Genomic DNA, 27,765 nt, shown 5'->3' on the forward strand with positions numbered 1-27,765 from the left:
AGAAAATTATTTATAAGGAAAAAAAAAAAAAAAGAAAAAAAAAGAAAAAAGAAAATAATGAACATTTTTCTCTTCCCTTTTCTTTTCTTTTTTTTCCATCTCTCTTTCTCCCTTTCTCCAGATCACGATGACGTGCTCATGCGCTTCGAGGACGGTCCTACGAAAGGAAAGGAAACGAACTCTCTTCTGTGAATGGAACGCAACGAGGAAGACGACGTCTACAACGACGACGACGACGACGACGACGACGACGACGACGACGACGACGACGACGACGACGACGGACGACGACGACGACGATGACGACGACAACGAGGAAGGCCGAGAACGAGTAAAAGAAAAGGAAAGAGGCTACGAGTGAGTGCGAGGGAGAGGAGGATAAAGAGTAGAGGAGGACGAACGAGGTATAGAAGTCAGTCAGTCAGTCAGTCTGGCCGCGCACGCTTCTGATTCACTACTCTCGAGTGCTCTCGAGTGCTTTTGCCATGAGATTTTTCTAAACCTCGCGCTTGTTACTGATACATTGCTTTATCTTTTTTTTTCCTGAACAACCGAGAAAAAAAGAGATAAACGGAAAGAAGAAGAAGAGAGAGATAGAGAGAGAGAGAGAGAGAGAGAGAGAGAGAAAGAGAGAGAGAGAGAGAGAGAGAGAAAGAGAGAGACAGAGAGAGACAGAGAGAGAGAGAGAGAGAGAGAGAGAGAGAGAGAAGGTAATAATAAATCAACGGACGATCGACTAGCACAGTGAAAACGAGAAGCTCGGTCTTGTTACTTGGCACCGTCAAAGGATTTTTTAAGATTCCCGCGCGTTTCGTCGAAACGGCGACTTTCGACGTTCTTTCGGTCTATATCAAAAAGAAGCGAGAAAAAGCAAGGTGAGTTCATAATAAAACCTTTTTTTTTAATTATCACATTGTTATACTGTGTAAATGTCATGTATATAGTGCGTATGTGTATGTGTATATATATATATATATATATATATATATATATATATATATATAGTTCGATTCATAAATAAGCGTCGTTATTAGCTTATTACAATAAAATGACAGTTGCTTATGAATCAATTTTATTAAATATAATTTTTATATAATTAAAATTCTTATAGTTTGCATTGTTAATTAAGTCGATTAATAAATAAATCCTATTTTGTTGTAATGTTCATTTATAACGACAATTATCTATAAATCAATCCAATAAATATTATATTTTGTAATTAGAATTCTTACTAGTTTGCAGTAAGTAGAACTAGTAGAACTATTGGGTTGATACATAAATAAGTGTTGTTTCATTATTGATAATAAACTTTTTATTTATGACGGCACTTATTTATGAATTCAGTTCAGTAAATATTTCATTTTTACGTAGTTAGTTATTATTTGTTTTCCTTTTAACAAATTATATTATAAAATAAAGAACATTCGTTTAAGATCCATTGTTACAGGTATTTAAATCAATAAATTTTTTCTGTTTGATTTCGTGTTTTCTTTTTTTTTTTTTTTAACTTTATCACAACAATTATCGTCTAATGTATGCAACGAGCGTAGAGATTGTTTGCGTTCAAGCGTTGTAGTTAAAGATCGGTGGGGACTCCTATTCTCATCAGGTACGTTATCGTTTGACCTGGTTTAACTAATCGTTCGGAAATGTATATTCAAATAAGTTGATACCCTACAATTTTCTAATCTTCTATTTGATAAATTAAAATCTCTTTGTCTCGATATGATAATAATTAGGATTGAACGTAAACTTGAATGATTTTTATCTTGCTAATTATTAAATCGTCTATTCAATTCGATCGTTTTATCGAATTCAATAAATGAAGAACAGGATTGTCTTTATGAAAATTATTTGAAAAAAAAAAAAAAACCAGAAATTGGTAATTATAAAAAGTCGATCAAAGCGATTTAATTTCAATGAATAGACGGAGCTGCATTTGCATAGAACAAAGTTGAAGGCAAGTTCATAGGAAGTCTAAAGCAGTCCTATAAATTCATCGAATTGTAGGAAATTACAAGAAGGAAAATAATATTTGCTCGTTTAGCAATGATCAAAAAGAAAGAGAGAAAGAGAGAAAGAGAAAGAGAGAGAGAGAGAGAGAGAGAGAGAGAAATGGGAGAAAAAAGAAAAATGGAGAATTTCGAGTGAAAATAATTAAATACATCGATTATTCGATTCCATAATAATAAACGTTGAATTTCTTAAAAAAAAAAAAAAAAAAAAAAAAATGTATAAGACTTGCTCTCGACGGTGGTTAACGACGACAAGTCTCATCGCCACTGCCTAAAAAATGACTCGAGTTAATAAATTATAGTAATATGTTTTATTTTTACATATATTATGTAAAAGCATAATAAAACGAGAATGTATACATGCATGTTGCATATATATCTTACGATCACAATAATTTTTCAATACTTCAAAATTACACAAATAAAATAATTATAAATTATACAATTTATATTTAAAAGAAAAAAGTGAATCTTATAAATTTGTTCTTATAAAAAGTGATTTATATTTTAAAATTTCAAAATAAACAAAAATTCCACTTATCATAATCAATTTCATGAAACTTTATATAAATTATATAAATTAAAAAGAAAATATATATATATATGTGTGTATATACAAATATATTTAAATCTTGTTTAGATCTGTCATATAAATTTATAAAAAAAAGAAAAAAATATTTAACATATGTACCAGATATATTCATCTATAAAAAATATATGCACATTATATAATATATATATATATATATATATATATATATATATATATATATATCTATTCCATATCGGTTAACACTCAAGTGTCCCTCGTTTATCTTCGCTGATTATATTTCCCGTCAAAAGTACAAATGCATTCATGAATAAAAGAGGATATCAATGATACGAGCTCGATCTTGTTGGCGCAAATTTTTAGTGCGGATGATGTTGGTACTCGAAAGGCCTTTCCAGATCGATTGGTAACACGAATTGAGAATGGAACGAGACGTGACGCGGATATGACGCCTTAAACTACCTTTGCAATTTTTCGTACTCGTTTCGACACTCCTCTCATGTTTACTCGGTTTCCTTTATGTGTAATTAAGGATATCGTATGGGTAGTCGACTCTCGTCGATTAAGATCTCTCTCTCTCTCTCTCTCTCTCTCTTTCTTTCTATCTTTGTCTTTCTTTCTTTCTCTTTCTCCCTTTCCCTTTTTCTTTCTCTCTTTTTTTATATTTCAAGAGTGAAATCATAAATTGTTTTTTCGATTAAGGACAACTGCACGGATTTTCAATGATTTGTTTTATTTGCGTAAAGTAATTTATAAACTTCTATTCCTTTAATGTATTCTCGTGAAGAAATTTATAATAATAATGTTAGTTCTTAAATTGACATCACCGATAGACAAAAGAAATTAATCATTATGATCGTTTTTTAATTGATAATACAAACACAAGAAACCTATGTTATACATGTATATTCTCATGAGGAGAAGGATAGTAGTTAGGACAATAACGTTCTAACGTTATCTCGATATCCGTTTAGAATTTAAATGCAGAGTACCATCAAACGTGGCCTGTGTTCGGAATTACCAGGTTTCCCGTGAATTCTCATAAGGTTCTCGTGTTACGTAGATTATGGTGTCCGAGGTCGGTGCATCTTGATTGAGTGAAAAGCAGACCGACGCGTTTTAGTGGCCTTTGAATTGCATAGGCATGCAATAATGTTCTGTTTCGAGAAATAAACCGAATTATCGCAGCTTAATTTGATTATCATAAACATTCGATTTTAATCGAACTTTTCTCATAATAAATAATTAAAAATAATCGATAATTTTTCATTGTACATTTTAATTTTTCATCAAATACAATCAATTAAAATTCGAAAAGATAGTATATTGGAAATAACAAATTCATGTAAAATATAATAACCATTTTTTAGAAATATTTCATAAATCTTAAATCACTCAATAATAATCTTTCGAACTTTTGTTTTAATGCACTTTTTAATTCGATCTTTAAAAAAAAAGGAAAAAATTAGGTTGCTGAAAATGTTAAATACACTGAATATATTGTATAATAATAATTTTTCTTAAATATTTCATATACTGTATAATAATATAGATAATCCTTATAATAATCTTTTGAACTATAATTTTAATTTACACATTAATTATCTCGCAAAATTCGACTTTTAATATTCGAAAAAAAAAATAATATATAGGATATAACAAATGCACGAGAATGTAATAATCACTTTTATTAAATATTACATAAATTATGAATCTCTCAATAATCTTTCGAGCTTTTGTTTTACTTTATTAAATCTAGCAATTATTTAATATAAATTAATTTTTAATAGTTATATGTCGCATCAATGACCGTTCAGAATTCTCTTCAATTAAAATATCTGATATCAGCTTGGCGGTAATCGCTAATTAGCAAGTTATCTAATATCAGCGCTTGCGTAATACGGACATATACACACACATTCTATTTCTCTCTCTCTCTCTCTCTCTCTCTCTCTCTCTCTCTCTCTATTTATCTCTCTCTATCTACCTTTCTTGCTCTTTTCCCTCTACTAATAAACGAGGTTGCTCTATTGTGTACGTAATAAAACCAACGACAAAACCAACATAGACTACATTACAAAGCTGCTTTTGGGTTGAAGAACATTGAAACACAGACGGCGTTAACATTTTATATCCGATAACTGTCACATTAGCAGGTAGTAGCTGTCCTCTTGTCTGCTAACGTAGACTGACCGTTCCTTTTTAGAAGCAGATAAATTAATTGTAACGCAAATGTTATATTTTCTAAAATGTTCTCAATTTACTGTTATTCACATAAGTCAATTTTTAAGAAATAACAACGAAAGAAAAATAATAATTATTAATATTATTTATTTCCTCATACTGATGTGATATGAATCAAGTATTACATGTAAGTTACATTTTACATATACATTAAATTTATTTAATTTATTTTACATATTAGAAACATAATCTGATTCGTTGATTCGGAATATAAAATAATGAATAAAATTAATAATTTTCCTGTATATCATGAAATTAACGATATGTTATAAAAAAAATATATATATATATATATATTGTACATTCTGTTCTGTATAAATATGATATATCTGTAAGAGGAAGAACGTATAAAAAAAAAGATAAAAAAATAGAGATGAATTAGATCACAAGGTGTGAAACATATAAATGATTCTAATCAATTATTCTTTGCACGAATCGTAAGAGCTTCGTACATTGAATCGCGAGTCGATCGAAAGGAAACGTTTTCTCTATTCTTCCGTTTGAACGAGTAATAAAATTTAACGTAGGACAGAGTAATTAGAAAATGAATTAACGCTCGAATAGAAAACGTATCGCATCGCCTGAAGGATTGTATCCGAGGATTGACGCAACTTGTACAAGCAAGCAAGAGGCGTGCCTAAAATTCTCTATGTAACACCATGTGACACAGATTCAAGATCGCCTTTCTTGAAAGCCACGTGAGTCACATTCGCCGCTAACTAGCTGTGAGAGAATTCTTCTCAACGACTGTTTTCCCTTCGTTTCTACGCAATCGAGATGGAATCAATCAATTCAATAGATTAAATTACTCCCTTTGCGAAATCGATATCTTAGTCCTTATCTTCCTGTTTATCATCTAGGAATATTATAATTTTTCAATATGTTATAAGAATAATAAAAAATATTATAATTAATTAAGATATTATTTATTACTATTAGGATAAATAGAATCGTTTGAATGAGTTTCTTTTATTGAAATCAGTATTTCATTTCTTTTTTCTTCTTATTGATCATTTACGAATATTCTAATTTTCATAAATATTGATTCATAAAAAAAAAATAATAATACTAATAATAATAGATCTTAATATATCTGAATCTCTTTTAATGATATTTAATGACAAAATAAATTTGTTTTCTATAGACAATTTATGACTTTAATTAAATTATTATTTATTTATGATTTAAGATTATAGACAAACAAAAAATTCGAATAAGAATCTTTGAATCTTACTTGATAATAAATTTGTATTTCATAGAAAATTTATGACTTGATATAATTAAATTATTATTAATTTATGATTTAAGATTATAGACAAAAAAAAGTTCGAATAAATTATATTTATTGTATATAGAAAATATTTGTAGATATCTTTGGACGTCTTAAGGCAACGCACGCTACAAATTCAATCGTCCCTCCGTTTTGAACATCGAAAACTTTCTTTTCACAAACACGACGTATTGCCGATTCTAATCGTAAATTCTCATCGTGACGTATACTTTCTAATAAAGGCGCCACAACGATGTTACGCGATCCTGTTTCGTATCCATTGAGATGAGACATCATCGTAAAAGAATAACTTCGTATATAAGAAAAGAGAGAAACAGCTATTTATTTCTTCTATGGAGAATCTCTTAGATCGAAATTCTATTTCTCTTTGGTATACATATATGGATAGTATCGAGAAAGTTAGATATCTTATAGCATTTTTATCCAAATGCTACCATACAAACGACGAATGTTTCATATAGAATCTTAAGTTTCGATATATATATATATATATATATATATATATATATATATATATATATATATATTTATATATTTATATATATATTTATATATTTATATATTTATATATATATTTTTTCTATGATTCATCATTCAATTTATCGAACGTATTTTTATTTAAATTGGTATAAAACAGATATAAAGAAATAAGATGGAGAAGGAAGAAAGAGAAGAGTTATAATCGTAATATTTCGTCGTAATCGAAATTGTTAAATTCCACACGTTATTCGCTGTCTGCACTCTCGAAACTTCCGCGGTATATACGAAGCGAATAAAACGCGCTCCACATATGTAACGACGCACGTGTTCTTTCATTCGTTCGGTGAAAAGAGAGGTCCGGCTATGGATAAATCGTAACGGAGAGAGAATCGCAGAGACACCCAATCCTTCTTTAGTTCTCTCGAAAGAAATAGTCGTGTGACTTTGTCGTTGAAAGACTCACCATCTGTGCGTCAAACTATATTACTTTCTCTCCTGATCTTTAGGAAGTTCAACGATCGAATATTGACTTGAAAAATTATTTTAAAACAGCTTTATAGCTCTCTTATAAAAAAGTATAACGACGTTAAATCCCTCGATCCCTGTTATTTGTTATTTTGTTAATTATATATATATATATATTTATTTATTATATATTTATATATTATATATATATTTAATATATAAATATATATATTTATTTATGGATATATATATTTATAGATATATGTGTATATAAAAGTATAAGTTACTATTGACATAGTACATTATTTAAGAATTAATATTCATTCTAACAAATATTGAATACAATGTTTTTAATTAATGTTTTAATTTTAAATATAAATCTTATTTTCAAAAATTGATCTCTTTAATATATTATCATTTAATATATTATTATAAGAAAATTGAATATATTTTATATTCATTTTTAATCAATAATACAAATATAACAAATATACGTTATACATGTATATCTTCGCGAAAAGAAGATTTAGTTAGAACAATAACGTTCTAACGTTATTTATCATTAACGTATTAGATAAAATATATTTAAAAAAAAAAGAACAAGATTATGTAAAACAAGTAAATAGGTGAGTTTACAAATTAAAGTATATAGTTTTATTTGCATTTGCTATGAGATTAAATCAAGAAAGAACGAATAGAAAATAATTGACTTTATAACGAAAAAATTACACGTTTAGAGCACGTAGCATGGAAGAGTCCTTTGCTTGTGATAAATTACATCCTAGAAAAGGCATTATTTGCAATTCTGTATTGCGATAAGTGGTGGCAAAAATTTATCTGAACTAAATAGAAATGTATTATTTGAATACTGGCCAAGGGAAGAATTTGTAAAACGATATATTACTCTCTCTTTTCTATATACCATCGAAACATGTATTTTATGTCATAAAAAAGCAGTACTAATCAAGCCAATAAAATTATCATTTTCAAGATATTTGCCAACGTATAACTTCGTTAAAATATCGATTAGCCCTATTTTAATTGACATCGAAATATCCGAACAATCAAAACGATTGTTCACGACGTCATAAATCGACTTTTGTAAGCCGATTTACTGCCGGCATACCATTGGGAGCCACTTGATATCGCATCTCCTCGATTGTAACCTCGATCTCTCGATGCTCCTTTCTCGATCTCTTCCATGCCGACAAAAAAAGATCCGATCTCACATTCGATTTGAGTGGGACGTAACGAGCTTTATATTTGTCGATTAATAATCCTCTCGTTGGTACAAATCTAAAAAATAGAGTAACGAAGCGACTAATATTTAAAAATTTAGTGCCCTTCAATGAAAATCTATATTGAATAAACGATTTTTTTTTCTTCCTTAATCTGCCTTTTTATCATATGTGTACGTATTTTTATATCTCTCTTATATGTTTACTTATAATTTAATGAATAATTACCATTTAACTTTATTACTTTTTATTTATTACTCTGAATCAGTGGTTAAAATTATCTTTTACATTAGATCGTGTATTAACAAATAATTAAAATATATAGATATAATTAAAAATTTTTATATCTATATTAAACGTTAAATTTTTATTTATAATTTACAAAATAATTACTATTTACTTCTATACTCGATAAAAACAAAAATTAGCCTGTTTTAATTGTTAAAATTATCTTTTATATCAAGTATAAAAGATAAGTTATATCTTCTATATCAAGTATAAAAGATAATTTATATAAATTTAATATATGCATGTATATTATATAGATAATGTTCATTCATTTTACCTGGGAAATCTATAAAGTATGAATATTAGATAATTTCGATATAATGCATGTATACAATGAAATACGCACATATTTTTTTTTTTTATATATATTCTTGTAGAATATCAGGTCGCTTATTTAATCCATGGTGTAAGTAATGTTCAAAAAATGGGAAAATCATAAAATCAAAGCTAATACGAATTTCAATTAATTCATTTCAACGACTAACAGATCCTTTTTTTCCAGTCATCAATTAATCCGTGAAACGTGAAAAATAGATGGAAATTGGATGAATGGGAAACGAATTTCCCTAAATGAAAATTTCGAAATTCACAAGATTGAATTTTCGACGAGTGCAATGTACGTTTCACGCAGATTAAACGTCCTTCAATTCGATTGACCTGATAAATTAAAAAAAAAAGAAGTCAGTATAACTGTCACTATTGGATCCAATTTCTCTTTCCATTCTTTGTAAATAACATTCATTGATTCCATACTTTTTTGTTTTATATTTAAACTTTTATAACAATAAGTTGCTTTTTTCTTTTTTTTATAATATTATATCATTTAATTTTTAAATCTATCTCATCCATTAGATATTATTTATCTTAAGCTTTTTAATTTAATTCTTTATTTTTTTTTTTTTTTTTAATTTAATATCTCTAACATCATTCTCTCTTTCTTTCTTTTTATTTTTTTCAGATTTTGCAAAATCAAAAAAAAAAAGAACGATAAGAATCGATCGACATGTTACCAATATCATTTAATTTTTAATTTATATATCATTTACTATTATTCATTTCAAACTGTTTAATTTAATTTCTTTTTTAATTTAATATCTCTAACATCAATCTTTCTTTTTGTTTCCTTTCTTTTTTTAAATTTGCAAAATCACAGAAAACAGAAACGATAGGTTTCGACCGATATCGTATGAATACCATTTCATGTCTTATTTATATCACTAGTAATTATTTATTTTAAGCTTTTTAATTTAATTTATTTTTTAATTAAGCATCTCTGGTATCTTTATCTCCCTCTCTCTCTCTCTTTTTTTCTTAATTTGCAAAGTCGTAGAGAAAAAAAAATGATAGGGATCAATCGACATCGATTAAGGTCACGATTTTCGATCGGCAGGTCACGTGACGTTGTCAAAGCATTCGCCAATTCGCTCGTGAGATTATAGTTATTTCTTTGCTTCTTTCGCAACGGAATGTAAATCAGTGTAAAAATCGAGAGAATGCTCTGGGCGTGTTTCTTCCTCTCTATGCCATATTTACATGGTACGTGTGTGAATGAAAGAGAAAGAGAGAAAACAAAATGAGCTCCATCCATTAATTTCCTCCTCTCTCTCTTCCTTGCCCGTTCGATCTTTCGGGTGAGAAGATCGAGAAGTAGATACGATCGAGTCAGAAAAATAAATATTTCGCTTCGAAAATGACGGCTTGATAATTATGAGTGGTATTTAAAGACGTTTGCATCTCTTCTGCATTATCTAAGATAATGTTGTTGATCATATATATGTATATATATACGTATATAATACGTATATAAATAACATATATATATATATATATATATATATATATATATATATATATATATATATATATACGGAAACATATCAATAACTCTTAAAATACATATATTTACTATTTACATTATTTTTTTTATGTGTTTCTATATACTTTCTTGCTTATTTAGTTTCCTATTATTTTTCGTATATTTCTCTACAATATATATTTTCTTATTCTATATCTTCTTATCAAAGTAACATATGTATGTAAATAAAAAATGCGATCTAAAAAATATATTTATTTTTTATAAATTATCTTTATATTTTATTAATTATCGTATGATTTTACGTAATAACAAATTTGTGTTCTATGTAATTCGTATTAATTTCTAATAATTATTTTAATATTAATCCGTATATTCTATCTACTTAAAGCGAATTAAAAATGCTAAATTTACGAGAAAAATATCGTCGAGAAAAAGAAAAAGAAAAGGCAAGTAACACGTGCGACATCGACCACTCGACGGTACATCGATGATCCTCGAAAAGAAAGAACGAATTCCGTTAACCGCATTAATTCAGCAATCGCGTTCGTTCTTCGTTCGTTGCTCGCATTGCGATATCGCTCGTTTTGACAGCACGAGGACAGACTGTCAAATGTAGCACAAAGAGAAAAAAAAAGAGAAGAACAAAAGGAAAGAGAAAGAGAGAAAGAGAGAGGAGAGGGAGAGATCTTTACATCGATTAAATGCTCACTTCGCCTTTCGACAAGAATCCGTTACCTCGTTCAAATCCTGAGAATTATACGACCGGAAATTCTTTGATAGCTCGATCCTAAAACGTCCGTTTTGATTTTAAGAGTCGTTAAGCTCGAGATGATACAACTGTCAATCAACTGTGAAATTGGATGTAAAGAAAGAACTAAAGTAAAATTGCTTTTTTTCTTTTTTTTTATCTTTTTTTTCTTCTTTAAATTTTTCGAGAATTTCGAAGACAAACTCTTGTACGAATAAAAGTGTTAAACAATCTCTTATTCTCATAATTTTCTTTTCTTCTTTTTCTTTTTTTGTCTTTAGAAAAATTATACATATAGTCTTATGAAAATTAATTAAAAAGATTATTATTACAACTATAATAATTGAAAAGACAAAAAATTAAAGTAAAATTATTTCTTTAGATTTTTTCCAAGGATTTAAAAAACAAAGAAAATTAAATCTTGTATGAAAAAGAAAAAAATGTTACGTAATTTATGCTAATAATGAGTTTTTGTTTAAGTAAAATTATTTAAGTATAAATAATAATGAAAATAAGACGAAAATTTTTCATATTATTATTACGATAATTGTGTTTTTCACAATGTTCTATTTCGTACTCGTCTTCTTTGATCATCGATCTTTTCTCGAGGTAAAAGAAAGAAAAAGAAATAATGATTCCCATCGAAAGCTGATTGCCATCGGGGTAAGCGAGAGAACGCCCACGCACGCACTCTCTGTGGCCGTTCCCACGATCCAAAGAAACAATCGCGTTTACTCTTTCTCATCGGCTCTCTTTGAAAAACAGCCGACGATACGTCTGAATAATGAACTACCAGAGTCACATGAATATCCTATTATCCATGTAATTAATGTATTTTTAATGAACTATCTTCGTCTTCTAAATCATTGAATTACGAAACATACAAAGAAAATTATTATATTAATTATTTTTCAATATGTATTTACTAATTACGTTATTATTATATTTATTATAATATGAATTATTTATTTTCATAATATTATTATTATTATCATCATCATAGAAATTATTTATTGTATTTTTGTATTATTATTATAATCATTTTACATTCAGCAACAAAGAAATCGATGATCGAATCGAATTTTATCGAATCGAGTAATATTAATTCGACTAAATGTTTTCAATAAACTTTCTGTCATTATTTCATTTATCTCATATTATTAAAAAATGGTTTTTCATGTGAAATATAAAAGGAACACGTCAAACCACGAACAAAATGGCCTTCACTTGGTTACGCAATCTCTCTCGTGGATTTCGAATATATATATATATATATATATATATATATATATATATATATATATATATATATATATTTTAAAAGCCCGTCCGGTAACATCAGCTTTTTAACGTATTGTTAAAATAGACCGCTATTAATAATAGTTCGGTGAGTGCGGTACGTTGTAAGCTTTCGTTCGGAACATGAATCCACTAGACTTTTTGAAATTTATCGTCAAAGGAATGCCTTTTAAAAATTTCACAGCGAAAATATAAAATAGAAATTGATTCATTTTATTTATATATGCAATTATATTAAAAATTAATAAATAATAAAATAAATGTATATGGGATTAGTTCGAAATGAATTTAACAAAAAGAAAAAAAAATAATTATTATTAACAAAATCTTTATAACCGATCAAAACGGATAAAATTATTCGTCCTAATCCCTCAAATGCATATATGATTGCTCATAATTGGTCCAAATCACAATATATAAGTTAACATTAAACGAGTCAATTTTTCGTTAAATATTGTACAAAAAATTTTATGATAATGTAATTTTTCTCGTTAATTTAACTTTAAAAATAAAAAACTATTTAGTAAGCTAGTATAATATTTTTTTCTTTAACATCTTGAAAAAAAAGTCTTGTGTTGAAGAGTTAAAAAGAGAAAAGTAATGTTTTTATTTTTTTTTTGTTTTGTTTTGTTGAAAAACGAGAAAACAGTTGAGTTTCGTCTCACTGACTGCCACCAGAAAAGAAGCCGAGAAAAAGGGAAGTAGTCGAGACACCACGGGAGATCGATGGCGTTTATTGCGACCACCTGTGGTTTATCACTTTTATCCATTACCAGTGTGATAAGCAGTCGTCACTTTCGCAAATACACCGTTCTTGGCATGATTCTTTCGCAAATCATCGAACCAATATCGAGATCGTTCTGACCAATCGCCAATCATTGTCAAGATAACGGTACGAATATAAATTTCATCGATTAACAATATCTTCTATTTTCTCTTTCTCTCTTTTTTTCTTTTTTCATTTTCCATCTTTTTACGCAATCGACCTCGCAATGCAAATATTTCAAAGACTTGAATTAAATTCATGCTATATATCGCTTCGTTTTCATATAATATTTCTAGTTTTTTACATCGGCAAAGTATCATATACATTAAATATATCATCATGATCATTCGAAATTTCAAAAAAATTTACTAACTTCTAACATCGTCAAATAGTATTTCCGTTAACACTTGAGAGAAACATATCCGAAAAAAATAATTAATCAAAATTTCCTTCGGTAAAGACATCTGCTTCCATGGCAATTCCTTTCCCGTGGAAGTCGGTAAACCGACTAATGTTAATCCCAACGGAAGTCAAATATTTCCCGACCAACTTTTAATAGGAAGACATGAAAATGAAAAACAAATAGTCAAGTATCTTCCTTAAGAAATATTTAGTAATAGTAAAACACACGTGTTTTATTACATAACTGAATAAACTAATTCAACTAAATAATTGAAATAAATAATATTCGATTTAATTAAAAAATTAAATAATAATAATAATAATAATAATAATAATAATAATAATAATAATAATAATAATAATAATAATAATATTTCCGGGGGACCGGAAAGTAATATCACTTTCTTAAATTAAATTCAAACGAAGTTTTTATTTTTAATCACAATCAAATATCGATATGCGCAGAAACGACATTACTTTCCGGTCCCCCTAATAATAATAACAATAATAATAATAATAATAATAATAATAATAATAATAATAATAATAATAATAATAATAATAATAATAATAATAATAACAATAATAATAATATAAAATAATATGATCGATTTAATTAAGAAATTTTATTTATTACAAAATAATTGATTTTCTCAACGATTCTAAATTATCTATTCCGTTTAAAATTGTAAAAGAGAAAAACAATAATAATATCGATCGGAGTGTCTAGATTCCGTGACTGGGCATGCTACTGAGAAACGTGGAGAGAGCGTGTCTCTTATTGACAGCGATCCACGTTTTGTTCGGCAGAGGTGTCAATGCGGAGACATTCACCCTTGGATACATCACCGGTTCGAAACGACGTCCAGGGGATGGAGAATACGAGCGTCCGGGTGTTCGGATATCCGGCGCCATCACTCTCGCTGTCGAAGAGGTAATTTCATTAAACGAGTTCTGTTGACGTTAATTTATCTTATCAACGAAATGAAGGAGAAAAAACGAATTTCGAAATACCGATTAGATATTTTTTTCTTATAAATTACTTATTTTTATATTTACAAGGATTTATTTATTTCTTAATTGCATATACAGTAAATACAAATGTTAAACCAATGTTCTTAGTGAATATATTAATTTTTCTTCAAATAATAATCCATCTCCGTGTGTATATAATCGAACGTTATATAAAATAATTTTATTTGTAAAATTACTTTTTTACTAAATTTGTTATCATTAATTGATTATTTTTTTTACAAAATTTATTATTACTAATTGAAATTTAATCTACAAAAGAATAAATTCATATTGGAAAGACGTAATCTTATGTAAACCATATTTACATTGAGTTGCTTTATTACGATAGGTGAATGCGGGAGAACTCGGCAGACAAGGTCATAAGCTCGATTTTTTGGTCGCTGAGACGTATGGCGACGAGGAAACCAGCATATTGATGACAGCTGATCTCTGGAGAAAGAATGTCAGTGCTTACATCGGTCCACAAGAGAGTTGCATTCACGAAGGGAAAATGGCTGCTGCGTTCAATCTCCCAATGATATCATACGTAAGAATGAAAAGATTTTATCCTTGAAACATTCTTTATTTGATCTTTGACTCTCTTCTACAACAAATACTATTAAATATTTCAAAAACGAAAGAAACAAATAATATCTGAAGGAATTAATTGATATAGACATATGTTAAAATTAACGATATTACAATTAAAAAATGTTATCATGGCTTTATTCGTATTTTTATATTTTCCAAAAAAAGTATATAAATAAATTTACCAGAGAAATTATGTAACACTATGTCAATAATTTCTATGAAAATTAATTCGATAATGAATAGATTAAAGATAACAAATTTAAAGATTTTTTTCTAATCTCAAAATTCTCCGAAGAAAATTCTTCTAATTTTAGAATAATCCTAGATATAAATGTTCGTTGCGTCACTCTCGTTGCATTGGAAAGAGAATTTTCTGTCGGCGATAGAACAAAAATCGAAGGTTTTCTTCGAAACAATTGATCACTCTTACACCAGCATCCGTTCAGGTTGTTCCACTTAAATCGAATGAGAGAGAAAGAAAGAGAGAAAGAGAGAGAAAGAGAGAGAGAGAAAGAGAGAGAGAGAAAGAGAGAAAGAGAGAGGAAGAGAGAAACAGAAAGAAACAGAGAGAATCACAAGTGATCGTACAGACGCTTCTCCGCGTTTTGCTCGTTCGATCGTTTTTCGCTCGACGTGATCCGATGTTGCAATGTTCGGTTTAAAGCTACCGTTTAAAGGAGAAGGGTAGAGACAAAGAGAAAGAGAGAGAGAGAGAGAGAAAGAGGAAGAGAGAGAGGGCCATCCAAGAGAAATAAATTATTCTCGTTCCTCGGAAGAATACGAATGCAAAGACTCGATGTTACGACACGTTTTATGCGATAAACTTCTCCTCGTCCTTTTGGTCGAATTATTTTATCTATCATGGGTAACATTTGAATCCTTATTAAATCAAGATTTATTTTTACTCTCTCGTTTACCAATAGAAAGGATACATTATTCTAATCCTAATCGTTAATCGTTCAGAAACGAATTTAATCTTATAAAAAAAGACGTAAACACGATTTTTCGAATTTATTACGAGTATCGATCAATTAATTAATATTTTTTATATATAAATTTTTTTTTATACAATTATAATCGTAATTGGCATTGTTAATATGAAAAATATGAATATTGATATATCAGGAATGAAAGATTAGTTTCTTTATATTTATAACAAAATAATTATAATAATTTATTTAATTATCTTCTCGGTGAATAAAAAAATATTCTACATGAGGAAATATCAAGAAAATTTTTCGAGATTCTCAATGCTTCAATATTTATGAATAGAAATTCATTAAAAAAAAAAAAAAAAAAAAAAAAATAGAACTCAGTTCTCATTATAATTTTACGAGTGATTTAACATTATCTAGTGACTTCGAGGAAAACTAATGGTGCTCCAATTAATTCTGAAAAATTTCTCACTTATTCACGGGAGAACGAATCTTTTCTATATTTAATCCACTAATCCATTAATAATACGGGATACTCTTTTGACGTGTACTCTTGATTCCTATTCTTCATGATAAATTCGAAAATTTATTGTCGTGGTACGTTTTAATATCTCACTAAACAACTCCAACCAATTGTTGTACATTAACATCACCTATTTCTTTTTTCATAATCTACTAATAGACTTAACCTAGAATCCAAATACGAATCTTTAAAACTAATTTAACTTATACTGTTAGAACTTATGTCGTTTCTCTTCTACATTTTCTTATTTGCAATATATTTTATCTATCTTTCGACGGATTAATTAATACAAATTGTTTTTATCCGATAATTAGTAAATTTTCAGTTAGTTTTTATCTGACAATTATTATTTTCTAATCATATTTTTTCAGTTCTGCACGCATCACGAAACCTCCGATAAAAATAAATTCCCAACCTTCGTTAGGACTCGGCCACCCGACACACAGATATCAAAATCTGTGGTTTCCGTTTTAAAAGCTTTCAATTGGATGAAGGTTAGTTCTTTTATGAAATTGTTATTGAAAAAATTTTTTCCTTTTTCAATAAATCTTATCTTATGGGGTTGCAGGTAACGTTCATGTATATGAACTCGTCATTGGTCGATTTCAGTAAAATGTCAACCATCGGAACAACGATCCTGTCGTCTTTCGAAAATAATGGAATTACAGTTAATTTCCTTCGTTGTTGGAAGGATCCTTATTATTTAATGAAAAATGTGGAGAATCCGTTTAATGAAATTGTCAAAGAAACTTATCGGGAGACTCGAAGTAAGTGAAACGAAATACATTTCAATGTAATCTATAATGTATATACAAATGTAAACCTTATAATGTAACGATTTTTAATCATTCTCTATCATTTTCTGTCACTTTCCTCTATTCTTTCTCTTTTATCTATTTATATTAACAGTAATAATTCTATAATAACAATATACAAAAATTACGTATATTAGTCAAAAGAAAGAAAGGAAAGGTAGTAGAAAATAATCAATAGAAAATAAAGATAGGCAGAAAATAATTTGCAAAAATAGAAAAACAATTTGTGAATAATTATACAAATTATTTCAAAATCTTTTAAACAATATAAATCATTAATAAAAAATTTCCGATTAGTAATGTTACACACGCTATAAACACGGTATATCTTATATATTTAAAAAAAAAAAAAGAAGAAAAAAAAATGTTGAATTTCATCCTTTCGAGAATCAAAATATAGTATTCGATCGACTACTAATATCTACTAATTTAAGTGAAAGAAAAAGAAACTCTTTGCTTGTTTCACGAATATATTTGCAATTAACTTAGTTCAAGAGGAACAAGATCCTTTTTCGTTTCGTCATGATGCGTAAGCATTTTTTTTTAACGAAAAACGTTTTGTAACGCGTTCGACGTCGTTCGAATCGAAAGGATCGATGACGTCCCACATAACTCGTACAATACTTTCTCCTTACGACTTAATTATTTCGTTGGTCGTAAGCAAAAGGATGTCTTCATCGAAAATCCAATTATTTTCATTGGCTTATCGTTCTCGTCGACAAAAATGATACGCATTTTTTTTCTCTTTTCCTATCGATTGAACAAGAACAAAGATCGGAGAACCCGCATAAAAATTCTTTGATTTATTCGACGATTAGAACAAGGCTCCTCACTCACATGAAGAAAGAGAAATAACCCGCATCTCTATCGTATGTAGGATATTTCGTGCAACCGAGTTTTCGTGATAAGAATAGATATAACTCTCGAGTATCGTTAGTCACACGTCTATTTATAATTCGATTTTATCGTTATTCCAAAAATAAACTGGCCACGTTATCGTTTTTACTCGATTGGCGGGAAATTCGTAATTAATGTTGAACGAACAAAAAATAAACTGTACGAAGACTAGTATTTAGATATTTTCGAACATTTTTTTTATACGAAAACGATTGTGAAAGTCGTACGTACTAATTCTGATTTTTTTTTCTTTTTTTTTTTTACAGTTTACGTGATTCTAGGAAATCACGACGAGCACATGGGTCTCCTGATGGCACTCGACAAAAGAAAGCTCTTGGAAAAAGGTATAAATCTGCTGTAAGATATTCAGGTACATATGTATATCAAAGAATAGTTGGGACTATAGTTATTATAGGTCGCATCATTAATAATCGCGATTATCGCTCGTAATAATAATAATTATCATAATAATAATAATAATAATAATAATAATAATAATAATAATAATAATAATAATAATAATAATAATAATTCATAAATTAATTATATGCTCAATTTAGTTTAACGTAAGTTACTAGTTATACTATGGATTTCACGTTGTAGGAGAATACTGGGTAGTTGGGATTAACTTCGATCAATACGATGAACAGAAGCCAGACAAATATCTTCGTGGATTATATCAGGATAGAATAAAGGATTATTCTGTACTTAAAGCTTATCGCAATTACTTCAGCATTGTTGCATCAGCGCCGATTGATTTCGACAATTTCACGAAACTAATCAATGATTATAGGCAGAAACCACCCTTTAACTTCACCAATCCATTGTTGATGTTAAGGGTTAATGGATTAGTTCAGGTGACTATTAGAGACAAATCTTTCATTTTCCTTCGTATATGTTCAATTAGAATAAAAGAAAAAATATAATAATAAAGATAGATTAAATAAGTGAAGTATATTATTTTTGTCTAACAAATCGAAAACGTAATTATCATTCTCCGTTATAAGGCAGATAGTGCCGGAGACGGCTTACCTTTATGATGCTGTACATCTTTATGAAATGACACTGTTAAAAGCATTAAATGAAAGTCGTAATCCACGAAATGGAAAAGAAATGGTAACTGCCCTACACGGAGTTCATTATCGCAGTGCTATGGGGTAAGTGTATATCTATTTATATGTAAATATATAATAGAATATTACATATTACATAGTAGCTGCTATATATTGGGAGAGTATCTTTAAACATTTGATTAGTATTTATAATAAAATATCAGTAGGTACTATAAGTGACGCAATTCTAACATAACCCTTAACGCTTAATTTTTTATACTGACCAAAATATATTTATATACTGATCATTTATTTTACAAAATATTTACCATTAATTAATAAGAATACTGATCAAATAAAGAAAATTGTTACATTCTATACAATCTTACAAAGTTTATTAGTAAGATGATCATATTAAAAAATTATCAAAGCCATGTAAAAAAAATATTGAACATTTCGTCGTCATTGGTTCTTAAAAACGAGTTACATTTGTCCTGTTGAAAAGAAATTTTTACTTAAAATATTAATTAAAGATCGTATCGTATTAGATTTTATCTTCTACTTCATCTTTATCATCTTCTCTCACATTTCTTTATATTCGCCTCTTTCTTCTTCCTTCTTAATCATTTTTATTTCATATGTTGTAGAAGCGAACAAATCCAATTTTAATAAATAGACGTTTCTGAAAAATTTTACCTAAATTGATCAAATAACTTTAGTGATTTAATAACTTTAGTGAATGCTCTGAATAACTTTAATAATTTAGAGTAGTCGTCTGGAATATAAAAGTCATTGGCTTAAATCCCGAATCAAGAAGCTAACCAAGCACACCGAACTTTTTTCGCGAATCCTATAAAATATTTTATTTTTATTATTTCACAGTTACATGGTGTACATGGACGAGAATGGAGATGCCGAAGGTAATTATACGTTAATTGCTTTGGATAATCAGACTGACAAAGGTTATGGTCTTTATCCTATCGCATATTTCGTTGGTAAAGAAGAAGGATCAAATTTACCTGTAAGTATGTGAAAAATAAAAGTCATTCTAACAAAAGTTACATTGTTTTAAAAATCTTATTTATCTATTTTTTTTAGAAGCTTCGATTGATACGAGAAATTTCTTGGGTCGGTGATGGTCCACCTATCTCGGAACCATATTGCGGATATCATGGTGAAAAATGCAAGTGTGCGTAGGTGATATATATTTATATATACTTTATATATTTTACATAGGTACCATATATTATTTATATTGTAATACTTAAGAATTTGAAAATATGTAGAAAGAAAAGAAAAAACAAAACATTCAAAATATAATCGATGAGAAATATTTTCAAGAAAGGAAATTTCTAATTAAATAGATACGTATATACATATTAAATGCTTCACATTTTTTTTTTCATTATATTTATATTTTACATTTTATTTCTATTGTTTCCATTTTCGTTCCATTTCTTTCTTTCGAAGTTGAATATTCTCGAGATTGAACAAAAGGATTAATTTTATACACATTTGTATTACATTACATTTGGCATTACACATTTTATGTTATATTTATATTGTTATTATTTTCATTGATTTCTTTGTTCTAAGTGTGAACGATTTACGAGCATTCGAAAAGGATCAATATCATAGAAAATTATTCTAAAAATGACAGAAATCATGTTCGAGATCAAGTTCTTTCAAAATTTTAGGATAATTTCAACCCTTTCTGTTTTCTGCATGATGAAAATGCAAACGAAGGTTCACTTTTGTATTACATTCTTTGGCTTTCGATCGAACTTTTAAAATCATCCACATGTATAACTCATGGCCGACGACGATGTAGTAGAATCGATCGTTCGAGAACGCGTCGTAAAGTTTAACGCCCGGCCCTAAAAATCTACATATGTAAATCGTGCCAAGACGAACGGCATTCGATCGAAAACAGAGAGGAGAGATAAGATCAATGTCGTCTCGTAAAAAAAACGTGTACATTACATGAGAGTTCTACAACGAATAATATCATTCAGTAAATATTACTCATAAGAAGAGAAAAAAAAGAGAACAAAAAGAAATTTTTTATTTGTTATTTGTAAAATCTATACACATAAGTAAATAATTTTGAACAGATTAAAAAGAGATGAAATTAGAGCACGATTATCTTATATATATATATCATACGTAGTTCTGAATTATCACAAGGTAACAAAAGATATAAAATATAAAAAAAGTTTTAATAGAATACCTTACAACAGTAGAAGATCCTTGAAAAGTTAATTGGGATTGAGATTGAAAAACGAAAGGAAATGTAATTTTCATTTTGAACCTAAGTAATTTCTATAGAAATAAATATCTTTTACAAGTAAATAATTTAAATAGGAAAAAAAAATAAAAACATAATTAGCTTATTTAATTCAACATACTAAAGTTCAAAATCGATATAAAAAATAAAGAACTTAGAATATATTTGATTATACGAATTGATATTACGATAACTACTGATCTAGTCAAATCGTTTGAATTAATTTTCGTTGAAATGTTACAGCTTACACGATCGAGATAATAGGTGGTATAGCAGGTGGATTACTATTAATCATTGTCGCAGTACTATTAATTCTATATAGAAATTGGAAATACGAGCAAGAGTTAGATTCGTTACTTTGGAAAGTAAACTATAAGGATATTCAGATCAAAGAGGCAAAGGATGAAAACGGAGCATCTAACGAGATCTCAGTCAAATGTAATTCCAAGGTAAGCTCGAATCATCTTCGAACAGTACACAATTTTTCTGCGCTTAATGAGAAAAAGAATGAAAAAGAAAGAAAGAAAGAAAAAAGAATTCAAAAAGGATTTTCTTCGAGTTTTCTTATTGGATTTCCATGCTTGATAAGATCACACGTTTCTGAAACCGAATCAATTTATGTTTTATATCTTTTTTTTCAGACGACGCAACCGATAGTGAGAACGAGTCAGGTATCCTTGAGCTCGAATCCTGATGCCGATTTTCGCTATTCCATGATTTATACACAAATTGGAGTTTACAAAGGACGAATCTTTGCCATTAAAAAAATAAGAAAGAAATCAATCGAGATTACACGAGAGATGAAGAAGGAATTGAAAATAGTAATTGAATTGATTGATCCCGATCTTTCTTACTCTATTTATTTATCTTGAAATATTTCAATGCAATTTAATAGAGGGTGTATTAATTCGATTTATTTTTTATAGATGCGAGATTTGAGACACGATAATTTAAATGCATTTATCGGTGCTTGTACCGATCCTCCAAATATATGCATCGTCGTTGACTATTGTGCACGAGGCAGCTTGAAGGTAAAATTATTTTAATAAAAATTTCTATTAAATTTGAAAACGATTAAAACTAAAAATTATTATTAATTATTAATTATTTGAAATATTATTAATTATAAATCTATAATTTGAACGAAGATATTTTTTCAGGATATTTTAGAAAACGAGGATATAAAGCTCGATAACATGTTCATGGCATCGCTGGTCGGTGACATTATAAGGGTACATTTTCATCGATTTTTATTCACAATATAAAAAGAGAAAAAAAGAAAAAAGAAAAAAAATAGAATAGTCGTTTCCACTCGTCGTCTAAAATATTCCTTCCCGTTTCAGGGCATGATTTATCTTCACGAGTCTGTCATAAAATATCACGGATCGCTCAGCACGTCAAACTGCCTCGTGGATTCTCGTTGGGTCGTAAAGCTGTCGGATTTTGGGCTTCGCGAATTTAAACGAGACGCCGAATGTGAGCCAAGTGACGTTATGAAAAAATACCACGGTACTTTCTGAGACTGATCTCAAATTCCATGCAAATGCAATTTTGTTCAACTTGTCGGCGAGTTTTCTTCTTTATCCTTTTTTTTGTTTTTCTCTTTTTTTTTTCTTTCTTGCTATTATTATACACTTTTCGAACGATAAACGTAAATTTTAACGATGTCCTGTTATATAGGATTATTGTATAGAGCACCAGAATTATTACGTTCAACTGGTCTCGATGAACCATCAGCGAGAGATTTTCAAAGAGGAGACGTATATTCCTTCGCTATAGTTCTTTACGAGCTTCAAGGTCGCCATGGTCCTTTCGGTATAACTCAATCATCTACTCCTGAAATTTTGAAGAAAATAATAACGAGAAACACAACAAATCCACCATACAGGTAGAACTTTAAAGTCGTCACGAGTCGAGTTTTCATTTTTTCTGATAGTTGAAATGCTTAAGCAATTCTGTTTTTACCTGTTAGCTTGTCTTTTCCCATCTCAGACCACCGTTGGAACAGCTAGAGAACACTTTTGATTTTGTACGTGACTGTTTGTTGGAATGCTGGGCTGAAGATCCAGAAAATCGGCCGGATTTTAAGATCATAAGGAACAAATTAAGACCTCTGCGAAAGGGCATGTAAGTTCACTTAAATTTCTTTTTTTTTTTTTTTTTTTTTTTTATTGAATATCAAACCGAATATTACATTATATGATTTATATAGGAAACCGAACATATTCGATAATATGATGGCAATGATGGAAAAATATGCAAATAATCTCGAAGCTCTTGTGGACGAACGAACTGATCAATTGACAGAAGAAAAAAAAAAAACAGGTTTATCCTTTGAAAAATTTGAATGAAAATAATGATAGAATACATTAACAACGTTAAATTTTATTTTAATCCAAATTTTAGATGCATTGTTGTATGAGATGCTTCCGAAATACGTGGCCGAACAATTAAAACGTGGAAACAAAGTGGAAGCTGAAAGTTTCGATTGTGTCACGATTTATTTCAGTGATATCGTTGGATTTACTTCAATGTCAGCCGAAAGTACACCCTTACAGGTAAATCTTTCTTGTCGTTTCATCAATTTTATCATTATAAATAATCTTACGAATTAATACTATATATTCAGGTGGTGGATTTCTTAAACGACCTATATACGTGTTTCGATTCAACAATAGAAAATTACGACGTTTACAAAGTCGAAACTATCGGCGATGCTTACATGGTTGTAAGTATAGTAAAAAAAATGAGATTAATATTAATATTTTTATTTAAAATAATTCTCCAATAATTTAGTTTCGTTTCTAGGTAAGTGGATTGCCGATAAGAAACGGCATTCATCATTCTGCAGAAATTGCCAGTATGTCCTTGTGCCTCTTAGATGCTATCAAGCAATTCACGATACGTCATAGACCTTTGGATAAATTGCAACTTCGAATAGGAATTCATTCGGGTAAACAATTTAAAAAAAAAAGAAAAAGAAAAGAAAAAAGAAAAAAAGAAAAACAATTAATATTTCAACAGCTTATTATCTCTGATAATGTTAATGTAAAATTAAATGATAGATAATTGTAATAATAAATGAGTATTGAATAAAATAATAACAGTAATAAAATAACAGGATAGATATTTAATTTGTAGGTCCTGTTTGTGCTGGAGTCGTGGGTTTAAAAATGCCACGATATTGTCTATTTGGTGACACTGTAAACACAGCCAGTCGTATGGAATCAACAGGATCTCGTAAGAATAATTTTTCTTATCGATGAGAGACAATGATAAATAATAAAAATCAATATTTTATTTTTTTCAGCATTAAAAATTCATTGTAGTAGCGAAACGAAGAAGTTGTTGGACGAGCTAGGTGGATTTAGTCTAATTGAACGCGGTGTAGTTTCCATGAAAGGTAAAGGAGATCGATTGACCTACTGGCTGATAGGTGAGGATCCAGTGTCACGAGAAGAACGTTGGAAAGAAAGAACAAATCGTAAAAATGCAACGAACGGTAAATGTACGAATACAATCGATCCACTCGTACCACGAAGTTCATTAAAGAACAAATCTCTTATGAGTTCGACATTCATGAGGTGTTCAAGTGAGTCACCAAAACGTTTACGTTTTGCTAGCTCTGATCAGCTGGATCAAAAGTGTATAAGAACGAGCAATCAATTGGAATCGATCGTCGACAATAGTCCCTGTAAACCAAAATTATCATCCTCGTCTTTAATGAAGGCCGCTTGTATAGAAAACTGGAGATCGAATAGCAATTCTTGTCCATGTGTAGAGAAACTTTGTGAAAGTCAATCGGATCTTTTGCAACATCCACTTGATCCAAGTAAAAAGAAACTAAACGATCTTCAATTAGATAATAGTTTCCTTTTCGACAATGATTCTTATCTTTTAAGAGCTGGCATGAAAAATCTTCGATTTGGTACATCAGCGATATTTCAAGTAACTTGTAGATCAGCACCGAGCAGTCCTAAACATAGTTCGATTATCTTAAACGCACAAAAAAGAGCGACTCAATCGACTGAAGATATCGATGGATGGGAAGTGAATGCTCCGTTAATTTGTCACCATGGTAATAGGATCGATTGAAGAAAATGAATTATTTTTCTTTTTTTTTTTTCTTTTTCTTTTTTTCGAGCTTTAGATTTTTATTCATTGTGACATTTTATGTAGGTAATTTGAAGTTCTGTCCTTAAGATATAAAAACGAAAGATGAATGATTTTTACGACAGCTGAAATTATTTACTATTTTCATTTATTTGTCGTATGTTTGTGTAATAAGTAAATGTTACTTTAAAATTTTTCTTAAAGGAACTAGGGAAATTTGGAATTTAAAATGTTGGCACGCGTTAAATTATTCGTAACAAGGCCGCAAATGAATTTCTTTTTACGGTATTGATTATAATATTATAAAATAAGAAAATCCATTGAGAATCATTCCAGCTTGTAATATCAGCGCTTCAACGTAATGAATCAAACTATATAAAATCTAATTTTACCATAATTCCAATCGAATGGATGAAGGTTTTCAAAAATCCCGGAGATATTTCTTTTCCTTAGGTTTCCCTTTATTAATTATACCTGAAAAATTGAAGATCAAAATAAAATTAACAACATTAACGTTAAGATAACGAAAAATTAATAAAAATTCGAATTATTTGTTATTATAAAATTGTAAAAACATATTTTTTCAAATTTGATTTCAGTTATAATTAATCTGTCATAATATTTTGTAATTTCTATATAAATTTCAACTTTATATCTCAAGATAAAATAATGAAACAAAAAAGTAGTTTCGAGAAAGTCGCGTTTAAAGTTTCTACATAATCTTTTTATTATAATATATTATGTTGGTCGTACACTTATGCGATTCAAAAAATTTTCTGTCGTTAAAGCTGCTTGTTGAATGAATTTCACTATTCTATCGTTTGGTGTACAAGTAAGAAAATTTAGCAGATTCATTAAATCGCATAGATTCTTACAAGACCTACCCAATGGAAACCTTATGCCCATTTGCTTGGTAACACTATGTTTTATAATTTTCTGACCGAAAGATATTCTTAAATATTGATACTATTAGAATATGCAAATAACATCGAATTTTTCGAATTTTTAAACTTCCCTAGTTCCCTTAAGATTTAATTCATAATGCAGGATGTACCAAAGCATATGTTGCACGTACAAAGACAAAGAGAAAGAGAGAAGGAGAGAGAGAGAGAGAGAGAGAGAAAGAGAGAGAGAGAGACACTTAGAAGAGATCTTTTTATATTATTTTTAAATAGAAAGAGAAGAAATAGTATTCTTCGCGTCGTGTATACCTCGCGATTTTAGCATGTGCATATACATTTATATATTTACGATTAATCACGAAGGCTCGTGCTTTTTATCCTTTATAAGTCTAGTCAATTTTATTTTTTCACGCATAGCACAATTTTGGACAAGGTATATAATTAGATACGTTAATAAATGTAGTCAAAGAGAATTTTTCAGAAATCGGAGCATGAAACAATGAAAATTTTCCAAAGACTATTGCAACACTGCCATTAATGCCATTTAAAGACAAGTATTATCAATAACTATTATCTTAATTATGACACTCGATTGTCAGGCCACTAGTACTTAAATCTATTATAATATAATAAAGAAGTATTAATTAAACGAACATTGCAAAAAAAAAATATGAATAATTTCATTCTCTATTTTTTATTTTTCAAAGGTGCAGGAAATACACTTTTTATGTAATTTAAAATAAAATGAAATGTTACATAGATATGAACAAGTTAAATAAACATTATTTAAGCCAATTTCATTGAAAAAAAATTCATGACCGTGATGCAGAATCATTATTCCTTTATAAAAGATAATATAAGACGAATCGAAAGTGATAACGTATCGTTTAATTATTATTATTATTATTATTATTATTATTGTTATTATTATTATTATTATTATTATTATTATTATTATTATTATTATTATTATTATTATTATTATCATTATTATTGAGGAAATTAATTAAATACGAGATCATCAACATGAACCA

The 27,765-nt window shown here is 28.7% G+C and overlaps 1 protein-coding gene across 4 annotated transcripts; it reads left to right on the top strand.

Moving 5' to 3' along the window:
- Positions 1-244: 244 nt before the first annotated feature.
- On the top strand, positions 245-26,349 carry LOC124421663 (guanylate cyclase 32E). 4 transcript variants are annotated; one of them, XM_046957104.1, is made up of 23 exons: positions 245-875; positions 14,326-14,536; positions 14,966-15,163; positions 17,037-17,159; positions 17,234-17,432; positions 18,644-18,721; positions 18,981-19,234; positions 19,389-19,534; positions 20,312-20,450; positions 20,528-20,618; positions 21,960-22,165; positions 22,358-22,537; positions 22,643-22,747; positions 22,865-22,948; positions 23,060-23,225; positions 23,397-23,604; positions 23,709-23,843; positions 23,929-24,041; positions 24,123-24,274; positions 24,346-24,444; positions 24,525-24,669; positions 24,858-24,956; positions 25,027-26,349. In XM_046957104.1, the coding sequence occupies exons 2-23, from the start codon at positions 14,348-14,350 to the stop codon at positions 25,809-25,811; spliced, it is 3,894 nt and encodes a 1,297-aa protein (XP_046813060.1). In that variant the 5' UTR covers positions 245-875; positions 14,326-14,347; the 3' UTR covers positions 25,812-26,349. The 4 variants fall into 4 exon arrangements, with proteins under 4 accessions (XP_046813060.1, XP_046813059.1, XP_046813063.1 ...); XM_046957103.1 differs by having other exon boundaries at positions 14,333-14,536; XM_046957107.1 differs by having other exon boundaries at positions 14,333-14,536; positions 22,877-22,948.
- Positions 26,350-27,765: the final 1,416 nt, after the last annotated feature.

The sequence above is a fragment of the Vespa crabro genome, chromosome 2 (assembly GCF_910589235.1).
Source record: "Vespa crabro chromosome 2, iyVesCrab1.2, whole genome shotgun sequence".
NCBI classification, from domain to species: domain Eukaryota; kingdom Metazoa; phylum Arthropoda; class Insecta; order Hymenoptera; family Vespidae; genus Vespa; species Vespa crabro.